This window comes from Crocuta crocuta, unplaced genomic scaffold (assembly GCF_008692635.1).
Source record: "Crocuta crocuta isolate KB4526 unplaced genomic scaffold, BGI_CrCroc_1.0 scaffold10, whole genome shotgun sequence".
In the NCBI taxonomy this organism is placed as follows: Eukaryota; Metazoa; Chordata; class Mammalia; order Carnivora; family Hyaenidae; genus Crocuta; species Crocuta crocuta.
The window spans coordinates 2,490,927-2,504,816 of NW_027527551.1; the positions used below are offsets into that span (position 1 = coordinate 2,490,927).

Below are 13,890 nucleotides of genomic sequence, written 5' to 3' on the forward strand. Positions count from 1 at the left end.
CTTCTACCCCTTATCCTTATCATTTTCTTCCTGCTACCTTATTTGGGGTTTAGTTTGCCCCCCACCTTTTTGGAGTTTAAGGTGGAAACTTAGATCATCAATTTAAATCAATTTTAAGCCTCTCTCTTTTTAATATGACCATATAAAGTCATATTTAGCTAAACCCCCAAATTTTTAAAAAATATTTTTAAAGTTTTTAAATTTACTTATTTTAAGAGGGGGAGGGAGGTAGAGGGAGAGAGAAAGAGGGAAAACGAATCCCAAGCAGGCTCTGCACTGTCAGCATGGAGTCCAATGTGGGGCTCAATGATATCATGAACTGTGATATCATGACCTGAGCTGAAACCAAGAGTTGGATGCTTAGCCAACTGAGTCACCCAGGCACCCCAACCCCCAAATTATTGAAAGGGTATATTTTCATTATCATTTAGTTTGGAATTGCTAATTTTCCATAAAGTCCCTCCTTGACCTGTAAGTTATTTAGAAGTATATTGCTTAATTTCCAGATATATGAGCTTTTCTAGGTAACTTACTGTTAACTGTTTTTTGATTTGGTCACAGAATATACTCTATGAGATTTCAATCTTTTGATTTAAGAGCGTCCTATGGCCTTGGATCTGGTATGCCCTGGTGAAAAGTTCCCTGTGTACCTGAAAGAATATGTATTCTATAGCTGTTAGATACAGTGTTCTATAAAGGTCAACTGGCTGAAGGTGACTAACAGTGTCATTCAGATCTTCTAGATCTGTACTATTCACTAACAAGGTAGTCACTAGTCACATGTGCTACTGAGTTTCTAAAATGTGCCTAGCTGCATTATAAGGATCTGGGTTAAAAAAAAAAAAAAAATCATAGGACTAACATCACACAACTGATTTTTAAACAAGCTAACAGTGGCTTTTTTCAAAGAAAAAAAAAACACAATGATAATGCTATATGCTATAAGTAACATAGTATGGAGTACAGGATTAGGCTTTTGGCTGTCTCCCAAGTTCCCAGCCTAAATGAAAACAACTTAACAGAACAGTAACAGCCCCAGAAATCTCTTCCTTAAAATCATCCAGGTTAAAAGGAGTCTCTCTAAAATATCATTTCTAAAACCCCATGTTTTAGAAACATATCCAAAGATACCTACTTCAAAGTGGAATGGATTGATACACAAAGGGATAAAGACAATGTGGTAAATACACACGATGAAATATTATTCACCCATAAAAAAGAGTAAGATCTTGCCATTTGGGACAACATGGACAGACCTGGAGGGAATTATGCTAACTGAAGTAAGACAGACACAGAATGACAAATAACATATGATTTCACTTATATGGAGAATTAAGAAAAAAAAGACAAGAAAATACTTAAATACAGATTATTAACTAGAGGAGAGGTGGGGGGGGAGATAAAGGGGATTAAGAGGGACAAATTTCCCATTATGAAATAAATAAGTCAGGGAGATGAGAAGTACAGCATAGGGAACATAGTCAATAACTTGTATGGTGTGACAGATGGTGACTACACTTACACTGAGTAATGAATAGAAGTGTCAAATCAATACATTGTACAACTGAAACTAATATAACATTGTATGTTAATTACACTTCAATTTTAAAAAGAGAAAAAAATGGAAGGGATAAAAAATTCTAATTATGACCCTACCATATAATAGTCACTAAAAACATAAAATGTTAAGAAAGCAAATCAAGTAATATTATACATGTATATGACCACATTAAAACTAAATAAAAAATTTAGTTCTTCCGTTGTACTAACCACATTTCAATAGCCACATACGACTGCTGGCCTCGCAGAAAGTTGTACCAAGGAGCACTCCAATGGCCAGTAAGGTAGTAATTACAGGAAACAGTACTAGAAAACTCTGAAATCAGTATGGAATTTAGACAAACCCATAGATTTATCAGTTAATTTATCAGGCATTTACTATGTGCCTGCAACTTACAACAAAGCATCTTCCAGGATATTAAGAGATCTAATTACACAGATCATTGTGTATTCTTGGACATACCGCTTGACATATGCTTCCATTTTCGTGCATCAAAAATGAGAAACTAATGTGGTATTTACTTCTACCTCACTGAGGCAATGTGGTGATTCATGTTCTAATAACCTGAAGGAGATGACAAACTTACAAGACTCATCAAACCAGGCAAACAAACGACTGACATGGAAGATTAAATCTTGCTTTTAGAGATGATAAAAGTTCTCCTTTCATATCTGCTGTAAAAAGGCCACTTTGCACAAAAACAAATTGGGATGACAAACAACCGTGCCCAGCTTTATACTGAGCTGGTTATCTTGGGCTTTGTTAAAAAACAAACAAACTTAAAATGTAAATACACAGTTGCCAGCAGGAATAATAAACAAAAGATAACAATTCCTACCGTATCAAACACTTCTGAGTCATGTTATTCTTCATGAAGGAAATTAAAAATAGGTGGTGTTAACAAAGCTAAACAGTGGAGCAGATGAGATCAAGGAATGTGGCTGGGTCAGCATTCAACTGCTCATCTGTACACTCATCCATTCTCTCATCCGTTCTCTGCATTCTCCATCCCACCACTGATAGAAAGAGAGAATCCATTCCACAATTTTGTGCTTTCTCAAGATGGCTTCCAAGATGTAGAAAAATTAATACAGTCATCACATTCAAACTAGATTTGAGGATACATGTTTTACCAAAAGTGGGGGGGGGGAGGGAAATATTTTATGTACTGCCTTTCAAGTAGGGTTGATCACATAAAAATATCTTGTCTTTTTTCATGTCAGAACAGACTAATTTCATTATTTAATACACAGAATCTCACCGAATGGACATCCTATATTTATATGAACTCCTCGTACTGATGAACACTGGCATCACTTCTGAATTTTCACTCTATCAGCAGTGTTATAAGTGAATCCCCTAGTACACAAATCTTTAAAAGCTTTTAGGTTTCTCAGAAATTCCTATAAATAAGATAAACTTCTGGGTCAAATACTTACATGCTAAATTCTGGCAGTTGGCTTTAAATTTCCTTGCAATCATTTCATAAAATTTACAACCCCACCAACAGGGAGTAAGTAACAGAACCTGTTTTATCTCACTCTCTCCCAAAACTGCACATTTCTTTTTAGTCTTTACTAAATTGATTGGCCTCCTTCCCCTTCCATCAAAGATAGTTCATAATTCATTTATTTGCCTTTATTTCACTATTAGAAATGTTATATACCTTTTCCTTACTACTTATTTTTCTTTTGTTGTTCCCCTACGTCTTTTGTTCATTTTTCTAATAGCTTTTTTAAGGGTTATTAAGGAAATTAGCCATTTTTCTTTCCAACTTCATGACATTTTTTTTTTATTTGCTTTCTGCCTATCTGTGTTTCTGCTTTAGCGAACTTTCCAAACTTTTACACAGATACATTTAGCAATTATTTTGATGTCGAATGATTCTAGATTTGTGTTGTTTTCTGAAGAGTCTGCCAGTGACCGGTACCAAGCACCAGGGCTTTTACTCGTTATATTTTCTCTCCCAATTCAGAAATACCGTGCATGTTATTTCCCGAAGTCCTCCAAAACTCAAGAGTTGTTTTTTCCCCCTAAAAAAGCCACTTCCTTAAATGGACTTCATCTCCTGAATTCTTCCATACTTCTGCAACTATGATTTTTTTCCCCATTAACAAAGGACTCCCTTAAACTGACTTTCAAACAGTCCCCCTGCAATAGAGAGTGGTGAGAATTAGGAGGCTATGGTCACACGGTGCCCTGGTGCTTCCAGAGTCGGCACACGGCCCAGCTCGGGGCATCACGCCTGCCTGGGCTCCCTTGGAGATGGGTTAGAGCTGGCCCTGCGAAGGAAGGAAGGCATTACAAACAGAGGAAATGCTGCTGTTTCACAAGGCAAAGAGCTACTTTATCCTGCACCAAAGCATTTCAACACAGCAGGTGGGATAACAGGGTTAGGAGTGTGCTGCTGCTGAGGCATCAGTTAAGAGTGTGAGCCCCGTCACTCCACCTTGTTTCAGGGCCACAGACCATCATGGGCAACTGGGTGGATCTAATCACAGGCTGAACTATCCACACAAGCCTCCTTCATACCACCAGAAAACTCACCAGGGCGTCTACTCTATCAGAGATCCATATTATTAATTCTATTAATTCTAGGTGATAACATCCTCATAACACCCATAACTGACTGAGTACCTTCCATGTCCTAAGCATGTCCTTTGCTAAAATAACTCTAATCTCTCTATCTGCCTGCCTGGTGCTTACCCTTATCATAGGGATCTTTGTGCCTAAGAGTATGGCAACAGAAAAGTCTGAGAAACACTAATGAATTTTAAGAAAGTGAAAAAATAATAACAACAACCTTTCAAATATGGAGTTGACAGCCTTAAAAAATATTAAACCCTTTGAACCAGTTATTGCAGTTCAAAGAAACAGATCAGAAATGAGGTGGAAGATTTATGTTTGAAGGCACCAATCACGAAATCAGTGAAATCCGTCATAACAGCAAAATTGGACACAACATTAATGTTTAATAGGAGAATGATTTATTGAATGATACTATACTGCCATGCAGGACATGATAACATTTTTGAGGACAAGACATGAGCATGTGTTTGAGATGTTGGGGGGAAAAGGGCACAACACACTATGTACACATGGTATGATTCCAAATGGGAAAAAAAAATGTATTTAGTATGCATGAGCATGCAGGAGCACGCACGTGTGCAGGCGCGCGCGTGCGCGCACGCACGCACACACACACACAGCAACAAGGCTGGGAGGAGATATGACAATTAACAGAGATGTGAGAATATAGATAAAGCATTTCCTTTTAGGTATTTCTGTACTTTATAAGTTTTCTACAATACGCACACATACATCTACAATCAGAAAAAAAAAGATACCAATCAAAATTTCTCACGCTCCCTCTTAAAGGACCATCTACACTATAAAAATATATACATAATCCCCTAAATTCTTAGGTCTCCTGAGACAGATTTTAGTCCTTGATTTCCTTAAATCTAAAAGGGGAAATGAACATGAATAGCTTTTAGGTTGCTGGTGGAGAAGATTCCCCATCTCTAATTTGGAGATTAGGTTTGTTAGAAGAATCCATAATTTCTGGCTCTAGAAATAAGGCAGTGAGGCTTTCCAGGCAAAGGTGATAGAGCATGGCCTATGTCTGGGAGCCAGCAATCTCCCCTATACAAGTAGAGATGGTTGAAGAACTAAATATTTCTTCAATTAAAATACTAACACGGTGAGAATTACTAGTCACCAAATTTTTCTTCCTTAAATTCTTTAGGCATACAAAGGTTATGATATTTACTGATAAATGTAATATGAAATAAAACAAGACATGGTCCAGATCAGGATGGTTATATGAGAAAACATAGTAAAAATATACTCCAGTCGCAGGAATGAAGGTTAACAGTCATTAAAAGAAAATAGGAACAAACCACCATTTCGTTTCCTCGCTTGCAAAATGGGAATAAAGCTTACTCGGTGACAAGGATTAAGTACAATAAATGTGAACATAAGGTACAGGCAACTTACTATCATGTACTACATGTTAGTTTCCCTTTTTCTTCTTTGCAGTGAGTGATTCTGTACTTAATCTTACTAATGTATTAAACTGAACTACATATATAAAAATATAGTTCAGATCTGGAAGTGAGTTTAAGAATTAGCATAGCCCAGGGGTAAATAAAATACAAATACTCTGAATTGCCTCATGTTAAAAATAGGTTAATAACTCATGGGTCTGTGGTAGGGAACAAATGAGGTAATAAATGTGAGAGCCTTTTATAAATTCTAAAAGGCATAATGATAAGAGCAGCCACTGACACTGATGGAAAACAGAAGTTGTATTTTCTTAGCAGACCCACATATGTTGGCACAAACACAATTAGTAAGATGCACGGGATGGGAGTTGAAACCCTTTCTGAAGGACATAGTCAAATAGCAGTAAGGTTGATAAACTCTTATCTAAATAAAGATGGGGTGTTTAGTCAACCACAGAGCTTTTGTTCTGCTGAGTAAGGTATACAAACGTGGGTTCAGAACCGAATTCTCAAAACAGTAGATTCTTTTAAGTTTATTTGAGAGAGAGAGGGTGTGCATGTGTGATGAGGGAGGGGCAGAGAGAAGATAAAGAGAATCCCAAGCAGGCTCCATGCTGCCAGCACAGAGCCCAACATGGGGCTCAATTTCAAGACCATGGGATCATGACCTGACTGAAACAAGAGCCAGACACTTAGCTGACTGAGCCAGGTGCCCCCTTCAAGACAGATTTTTTTTTTTTAAATGTTTATTTTTGAGAGAGCACAAACAGGGAAGGGTAGAGAATCCGAAGCAGGCTTTACAATGACAACAGAGAGCCCAATGCAGGGCTCAAACTCATAAACCACGAGATCATGACCTGAGCCAAAGTCAGATGCTCAATTGCCTGAGCCACTCAGGTGCCCCAAGACAGTACATTCTTTTTTTTTTTTTAAAGTAATTTTTTTAAAATGTTTTATTTATTTCTAGGAGAGAGAGAGAGAGACAGCGTGAGCAGGGGAGGGTCAGAGAGAGAGGGAATCACAGACTGAAACAGGCTCCAGGCTCTGAGCTGGCAGTCAGCACAGAGCCCGACGCGGGGCTCGAACCCACAAACCGCGAGATCATGACCCAAGCGAAAGTCGGACGCTTAACCGACTAAGCCACCCAGGCGCCCCAAGACAGTACATTCTTAAAGGGCTACAATGATTGACAACCAAAAAGATCCCAGAGAGAGAAAAGAAATATCTAAACAATACTTTTTTTGATGTTGGGTGTGTCTTCCCCTTGAAATCTTCAGTAACATCCAGAATTTATTTTCTGCTCATCTTTTATCCCACCACTCTATTTAGCACTTTACTTTCCTGGTAAAAGCGTAACATATATTCTCAAAGCTCATCAGTGACTATAATGTTGCATCATTCCTGAAAACCTACTTATAAAAGCAATATCCATATTCTTTTTTAATCCAAGTTAAAATAACTGGTTCCTAAACCAGCAGGCAGATTCTCTGGGGTGCTATGCTGTTATCCTCAAATTATGTTCCCCATCTCATTCCTATACCTATCATAACCTGGTAACCAATTTCTTTCCAGTCTTGAGTAGAAAGATTAGTTTAACTTGTCACTTATCTATTGGGTAACAGTATTGTGCTTGGTGTCAAATAATTTACACCAGAAAACTATGTTCCCATAAAAAGCCCTATAATTTAAAAATGTTCACCAGTACAAGATCCAAAGATACTGTGTTGATAATACTGCTTAGTATTAAAGAAACACATAAGCTGGGGCTCCTGGGTGGCTCAGCTGGTTAAGCAACCGACTCTTGATTTCGGCTCAGGTCATGATCTCACGGTCTGTGGGACTGAACCCTGTGTCAGGATCTGTGCTGGCAGTGTGGAGCCTGCTCAGATTCTTTCCCTCCCTCCCTCCCTCTGCTCCTCCCTTGCTCACTCACTCTTTCAAAAATAAACAAACTTAAAAAAAAAAAAAAGCAGCATACAAGCTAAAAGGAGTATGAAAATCAGAGAAAAAAATGAATATTGTTTTAGGAATGGGACCAAGGTGGGAGACGAGGAAAAGAGAGTTGGTGAGTATACCAAGATTTAAAGTCTTTCCACTGAACATAAACAGGAAAAAAATCATTTAGATATTTTTCAATCTATCCACCAAACTCAGGTAAGTCCACAAAGTTATACACAGACACGTGGACCCTTCTTAGGAGTCAAAGGAACTAACGGCAGTGAAGTAGAATGTTCATTAATATCTAATTTTCTTTGAACTGCACAACTATTAAAACATTTACATTCAGCTAGTCCATTAACAAAACCTGAAAAAACACATTTACAAGAACTTTGATATGCATTATAACATTGAAGATCCACATACACACAGCTAATTTGGCGAATTTGCTGAAAAAAATCAGAGGTTAAACAAGGGTTTTTACACTGTGCTGTAAGTGTCCATATTTTATTTCCAAGTGTTTTCCCACAGGTGGTAAGGGGCTTTTCATAAAGTAAAAGGAAAAAAAAAAGTCTGAAGGCAAAGCAGAGAAGACAAAATCTTTTAATACTGAAGACAGTGAAATATGTCACAATCAAGCTATGGCCTGCACACTTGAAGGCTCATTAGTAGTAAGTGTAAATCCTCGAGAGCAAGTGGCCTTTCTCCTCTGTAACTTTCCAGGATATTTTATGGAGATAGCTGTATCCACTGGGAGCTCATTAAGAAATGATTTGACTATTAGGACAGTGGTCTTGGGTCTTAAAAGATTCTTACATCGTACTAGATATGAGGCACTGTCTGGGAACAAAGGAAAACAAACAGTCCGCTTGTTAAGGAATGCACAGTTGGGAAAAGGGAAAGATGGAGGGAGAAGTGAAGCTAGCTAGCTAGGCAGACCACTGTGACAGTCCTATTATCCCTGAACCCTAAAATGCCTTTTTTTATCTCTAAATTTTGAATAGTTCCGGTATTTCTGTTTAGTCAGAAAAAGAAATCTACTATTACACACCTCTCTTCTGAAAATTCACTTTAATGTTCAGATTTAGCAAAAAAATTTCCATCTCCGTTTTTAAAGTGGTATTGCCTTTGCCATTCTCCCAACAGTACGCCTAATATGTGCTACCCACTGCGGCTGCACAAAGCACTGGTGATCCAATTAAACAAAACCAGAATTCATGCCTCATGGAACTACATTCTGGAGATATCTTCCTCAAATAGATAACATTTCGTATCATGCTCAGCACCATCAAAGAACTGCGTATTGCAATAGAAAAGAATGAGGAAAGACCAAAGTCAGGGAAGGCCTCGCTGAGAAAGTGACGTTTTTAAGTGGGGACATGAAAGACAAAGTGGCAATCAGGAGGAAAAGTGTTCAGGCACAAGGAACAATAAGGGAAAAGGCCCAGTTGTGGAAAAAGTTTCATGTGTTTGAGGATTTGAGAGAAGGTCCCGGACTATGGAGAAATATGAAGGAGCATGGCAGAAGTTTCTTTTCTAAATGCTTAATATATGCTAGACATCACGCTAAGTACTTTAACGCATGCTCTTACGTGATCACTACCAAACCTATGAAGTTAGAGGTCTCCCCACCCCCTTTTCAAAATAAAATAAACAGGCATCGGAGAGGTTAAAAAACTTGTTCAAAACCACAAAGCATGTGGTAGAGTGTGGATTTGATTCAATGCAGCATGCATCCAAAGCCCACACTTTAACTCAAACTTACAAAGTTAGAAGATAAACAGTAGACAAATCAAATGGAGCTTTAAATGCCACATTAAGGAGCTTAAATTTTATTTTAAATGCAGTGGAAAGCCACTGAGAAGTTTAAACAAAACTGTGACATTATCTGATTTACATTTCTACTGCGGTTGCTGTGTGGAGGAGTTGTATGCTTAAACGAAAGGAAATCAATAAGCAGTTGGGAGAGAAATGATGGTTGTCTAGACAAGAAGTAAACCAATTCAGGATCTATTTTGGAGCAGACCAAATTAGCCTTGCCAATGATTTGGATACATGGAATAAGAAAAAAGGGAAAGTCTCAACTTCTAGGTTTCTGGATTTAGTAACAAATGGATCATGATGGATAATATGAACTGGTTTAGGATCAGACTAAGTTTAGGAAAAAGAGATAGTCACTCAATTGTTCAACAAATCTTTATTAAGCTTCTATTATGTGAAGCAATCTGCAAAACTGATAAAGTTTCATCTTCATAGAGCTTCCATCACTTGGGGGGGGCAGGGGAAGGCAGGTAGACAAATTCACACATAAACCATAAGATAGTGCTAAGGGCTATGGAAGATAACACAACGGGTTAAGTGGAAAAAGAGGTTACTATTTTAATTAAATGGTTAAGAGTTTCTCTAATGTATGAGCAGAGGCCTTAAGGAAACAAAGGAAGCAGGCTGAAGATTTCTTGGAGAAAAGAGTTCCTGGCAGTCTGATTAAGACTGCAGTGGCCCTGAGCCCGGAGAGTTCTTGGTATGTTTGAGGACTGGCAACGAGGTCAGGGTGGTATAACAGACTAGGTAAGGGAAAAAATAATAAGAGATCAGAGAAGAAGAGACAACATGGAACTTCTATTAAGGATTTTGCCTTTTCTTTTTTATACTTTGGGTAAAACAGGAAACCCTTGCAAGATTGAAGATTTGAAGAATAGAAGAGTAGTGTTACTCCAGCTGCAATACAAAGGAAATTACACTGTAAGGAAGCAAGGGTGGAAGCAGAAACTCAACAGTCAATAATCCTCTGATCACACCAGGAGCTAATGAAAGGGTCAGATTTAGACAGGTTTAAAAGAGCAAACAGGATTTGCCGATGGGATTAGATATGGTGGCGTTGACAGAAAAGTCAAGAAAGGCAGGCAGGGTTTTTTGACATGTATCAAAAAAGAATGAGGTTACCATTTATTGGGTTGGTACATGAGCATGTAAAGAACAGATTTATCATAGAAAACCATGAGTTCAGTTTACCATATTAAGATGGAGCTACTTATTACAAATTTAGAGACTGATGCTGAGCAGGCGGCTATGTACTGGATTTCAGAGAGGTCTGGATTGGAGATACAAGTCAAGCAGTCTTTAGCATTCATGAGAACATATATGGGAAAAAGTACAGACAGAGAAGACAGGCCAGAACTGAAGCCTTAATAAACTCCATCAGTTAGTGGTTTCTGTCTCATGCCTAGTAGTCTTATAATAAAGCAACTGGGTTCATTTTTAAAGCTATCACTTATTACACCAGCAGTTTCTGAAGTCATCAAGTGCATCAATGAGACACAGCAATGAACTAAAAAGATATATAAATCTCAAAAGACAAACTCCATTTATGACCAAAGAAGTACTAGAAACTCAAAATATTTCTAAATATAGAGGCGGTACAATCCAGTGGTTAAGTGCACAATATATGGGTTCAGCTGCCTGGATTTTAATTCTGATCCTTATGCTCATTATCTGTGTGACCAAGGCAAGGCACTTACTGTGCAGCTTCAATAGTAAGTTGGAGATAATTAACATACTGGGCTGTTGTAAATAAATTAATACCTAAACTTCAACGCTCAAACTTTCCTTACTATCAATAACACTGAATCACTGAAACAAACGTTGAGACCCTGCAGTTAATCGGACTAATTTTTCAATCATCTTAACCAGGGACTTGTAGCTCTGTGTTTAAATTTCAAAACAAGGCCAAAATATGTTCCTAAATTCAATTTTCTTAAGGGCCTGCGGCTCCCAGTCTGGATTTTTAAAGAAAGCCAAAATATATCGCCAAAAGCCTTAGCATCTTTGGAGGCAGAGGGGGGAAAGAAAGCAACTAGCTAGTCCTAATTCATACATCAGAGCAATCGTGCCTCATAACAAGATCCAGCTGTGACACAGGGTATCACGACCCCCGAATCCTTCGTAACCAGTTATCTGATTCTCTTCTGGTGTCTCCTCTAGAGAATGTGCTTTATAAGATAAAGGTTAAACCAAGCTTTTGAATGAAGTGCAGCAAAGTACCGAGAATCCAACTCTATGAGAGTAATAGGGGAAGACTTATCCAGAGTCACCATCTATCCCTTTATCTTTATCTACCCAGGAGCAACCCGGACTCTTCTCCCGTGGGTTATAGGTAAACCGCGACCTTCCCTCATCTGGTCCCCACCCCCCGACCCTGACCCCTGGGAGTAAAGCGCCGGCGCAAAGCAGCTACCCTCCCTATTTCCCCCTCCTTGCTCCGGGCCCCGGACCCAGGCCCTAGGCTCAAACCTCTCTTCGCCGAACGGGAGGAAACACCCAGGAAAGAAACAATAGAGCGGGGCAGCTGCCGTACCTCTCTCGGTCGCGGCCGTCGAAGTAGACGAAATCGCCGTTCTGGACGCACCTGGCGCAGGTCAGCCGCCGGCGGGTGGTGTTGCACAGCGGACAACGCTCGACCGCCACGTACAGCCCCTCCGCGTCGTCCACGGAGTCCACCAGGTCCCGGGCGAGCGGCCGGGGCCCGCAGCCAGGAGCCTCCAGCGCCCGGGCTCCCTTCCCACTGGGAGACGCCATGATGGCCTGAGAGCAGAGCCAGTCACGTGGGATTTTGTTTTCAACCAGGTGCATCCTGGGCGAGGAGGAGGGGCCTCGGGAGGTGCCGAGAGGGCGGGCGGGGTCCCGGCGCGCCCCTCGCCCAGCCTCTCAGAGCTGTCGGCCAGGCGGGCTGGCGGGCGGCGCTGCTGCTTTTCTTGATCGCCTGAGGGGTAGCCAGCCCCAAGCGGGGAGAATTGTGTTAGAGGGACGGGTCAGCCAAAGAAAATGTCATCATCCGCTTGGTCGTGCCAGAGCTACAAGTTAACGCCTCAAACTTGTGCAAGAAATAGTAATACAATGCCCTAGGGAATTTGGGGAAAAGGAATGGGAGCAAAGTCAGAATTTCTTTAATTCGCTATGGGTGCTTTTAAATTTGGCTAAAACTACAGCAAAGTTGGGCGAGGGGGTTAGGTTTTGAAAAGAGATGGTGTTTCAGCTCACCCACCTCCCCGATAGCTTTGAGATTTGGATCTGTACTCGTGTTCTTATCTGTTAAGTGGAGACAGTTAACAGTACCTACCAAAGGTTGGATTAAAAATACGCTTAACAGTAATCTGTTAGTAATCTGATCGTACTTTACTGATAATAGCGAACCAGTTGAATCAATCATACCAAAGAAATCAAAGTTGTCTTTCTGAAAACAATTTTAAATTAATGTCCAACACTCTTCTACTCTGGGCCATGCTCTGAGAATTTGAACTAGGTAAAGTTTAACCTAATTCGATTACTCTAGATTACTTTCTGTGTAGGTAATAGGGTGGGTGGGAGGATGAAGTCAGAATAAAGTTGGAAAATGCTTCCAAACTACAAAAGGGGGAAAAAAAAGTATGTTTATAGGTCAATTTCCGTACACCAGTGATTCTCCAGGATTATTTTGGTAGGCTGTCAACTGATGACTCCTCTGATTTCTCTATGTGGGACTTCTCTCTCAAGTTCCACGCCCAGACATTCACAACTCCCTAGGAAGCATAAAGGGATGTACAGTGGCCACCATAAACTCAGCATGTCAGAACCTGAACTCTTCCTCAATCCCTGACCACTTGGGAACAAGAGCAATGTTAGTCCCATCCCTCCCTGAGGCTTCCACAATCTATTTAGGTCTTGAATCTGAACCCTTTGCTCCATTCTCTTAATTTTACCTGGTCTATTGGAATACAATGACACAGAATTATAAAAGCACACACAGAAAAGAAGTCCCTAAACTGTTTTCAAAATAGAGCTGACACTAAACCTGAATGGTTCCTGAAAATTTATTTTTAAACAAGAGGACTAATTTCCTCTGTAATTTCAGACAAAAAGATATTTAATTTGTCTTAAGGTGTTAAATTGTCAAGCCTCATTTGTATTCTGACAGGATCCTTCATGGTACCTGTATCTAATGGCCAGGACCATCTACTCAATATTTTAAAAGGAGAAAATAGACACAATAGTTTCTATCGTGCTAGATGATATTGCAGATACGATCTATTTTATGCAGTTATCTGAAATTCCTATAAATCGCTATATATTTGCAGGGTACATGTTAATACACTACATCTTTAGCAAAAGCAGAACATTACGTTTTAATGATTAAACATCATAATCATTCCAGCAATCTCTCAAATTCTGAAATGTTTACTTGTTCAGCTTTCAAAAATAATATAGGTGTCATTTTGAAAATGAAGTTTCTTTAGTTCTTAGGCATGAATATTCCTAGAATCATCCTTTAACAAATAAAGTCTAAATGCGCATATTGGTGTGCTGGGCTGATGCACATACTCAAACCAATATAATATGAGATGCTGAATG

The 13,890-nt window shown here is 39.4% G+C and overlaps 1 protein-coding gene across 2 annotated transcripts in view; it reads right to left on the minus strand.

Annotated features, from left to right (window-relative positions):
- Positions 1-12,081, minus strand: part of ATG14 (autophagy related 14) — a 38,626-nt gene extending 26,545 nt beyond the window's left edge. For both annotated transcript variants that reach the window (XM_077768442.1, XM_077768435.1), the window contains exon 1: positions 11,861-12,081. In XM_077768442.1, the coding sequence (XP_077624568.1) occupies positions 11,861-12,081 (221 nt within the window). The remainder of the gene's footprint in view (positions 1-11,860) is intronic.
- Between the last annotated feature and the right edge of the window lie 1,809 nt (positions 12,082-13,890).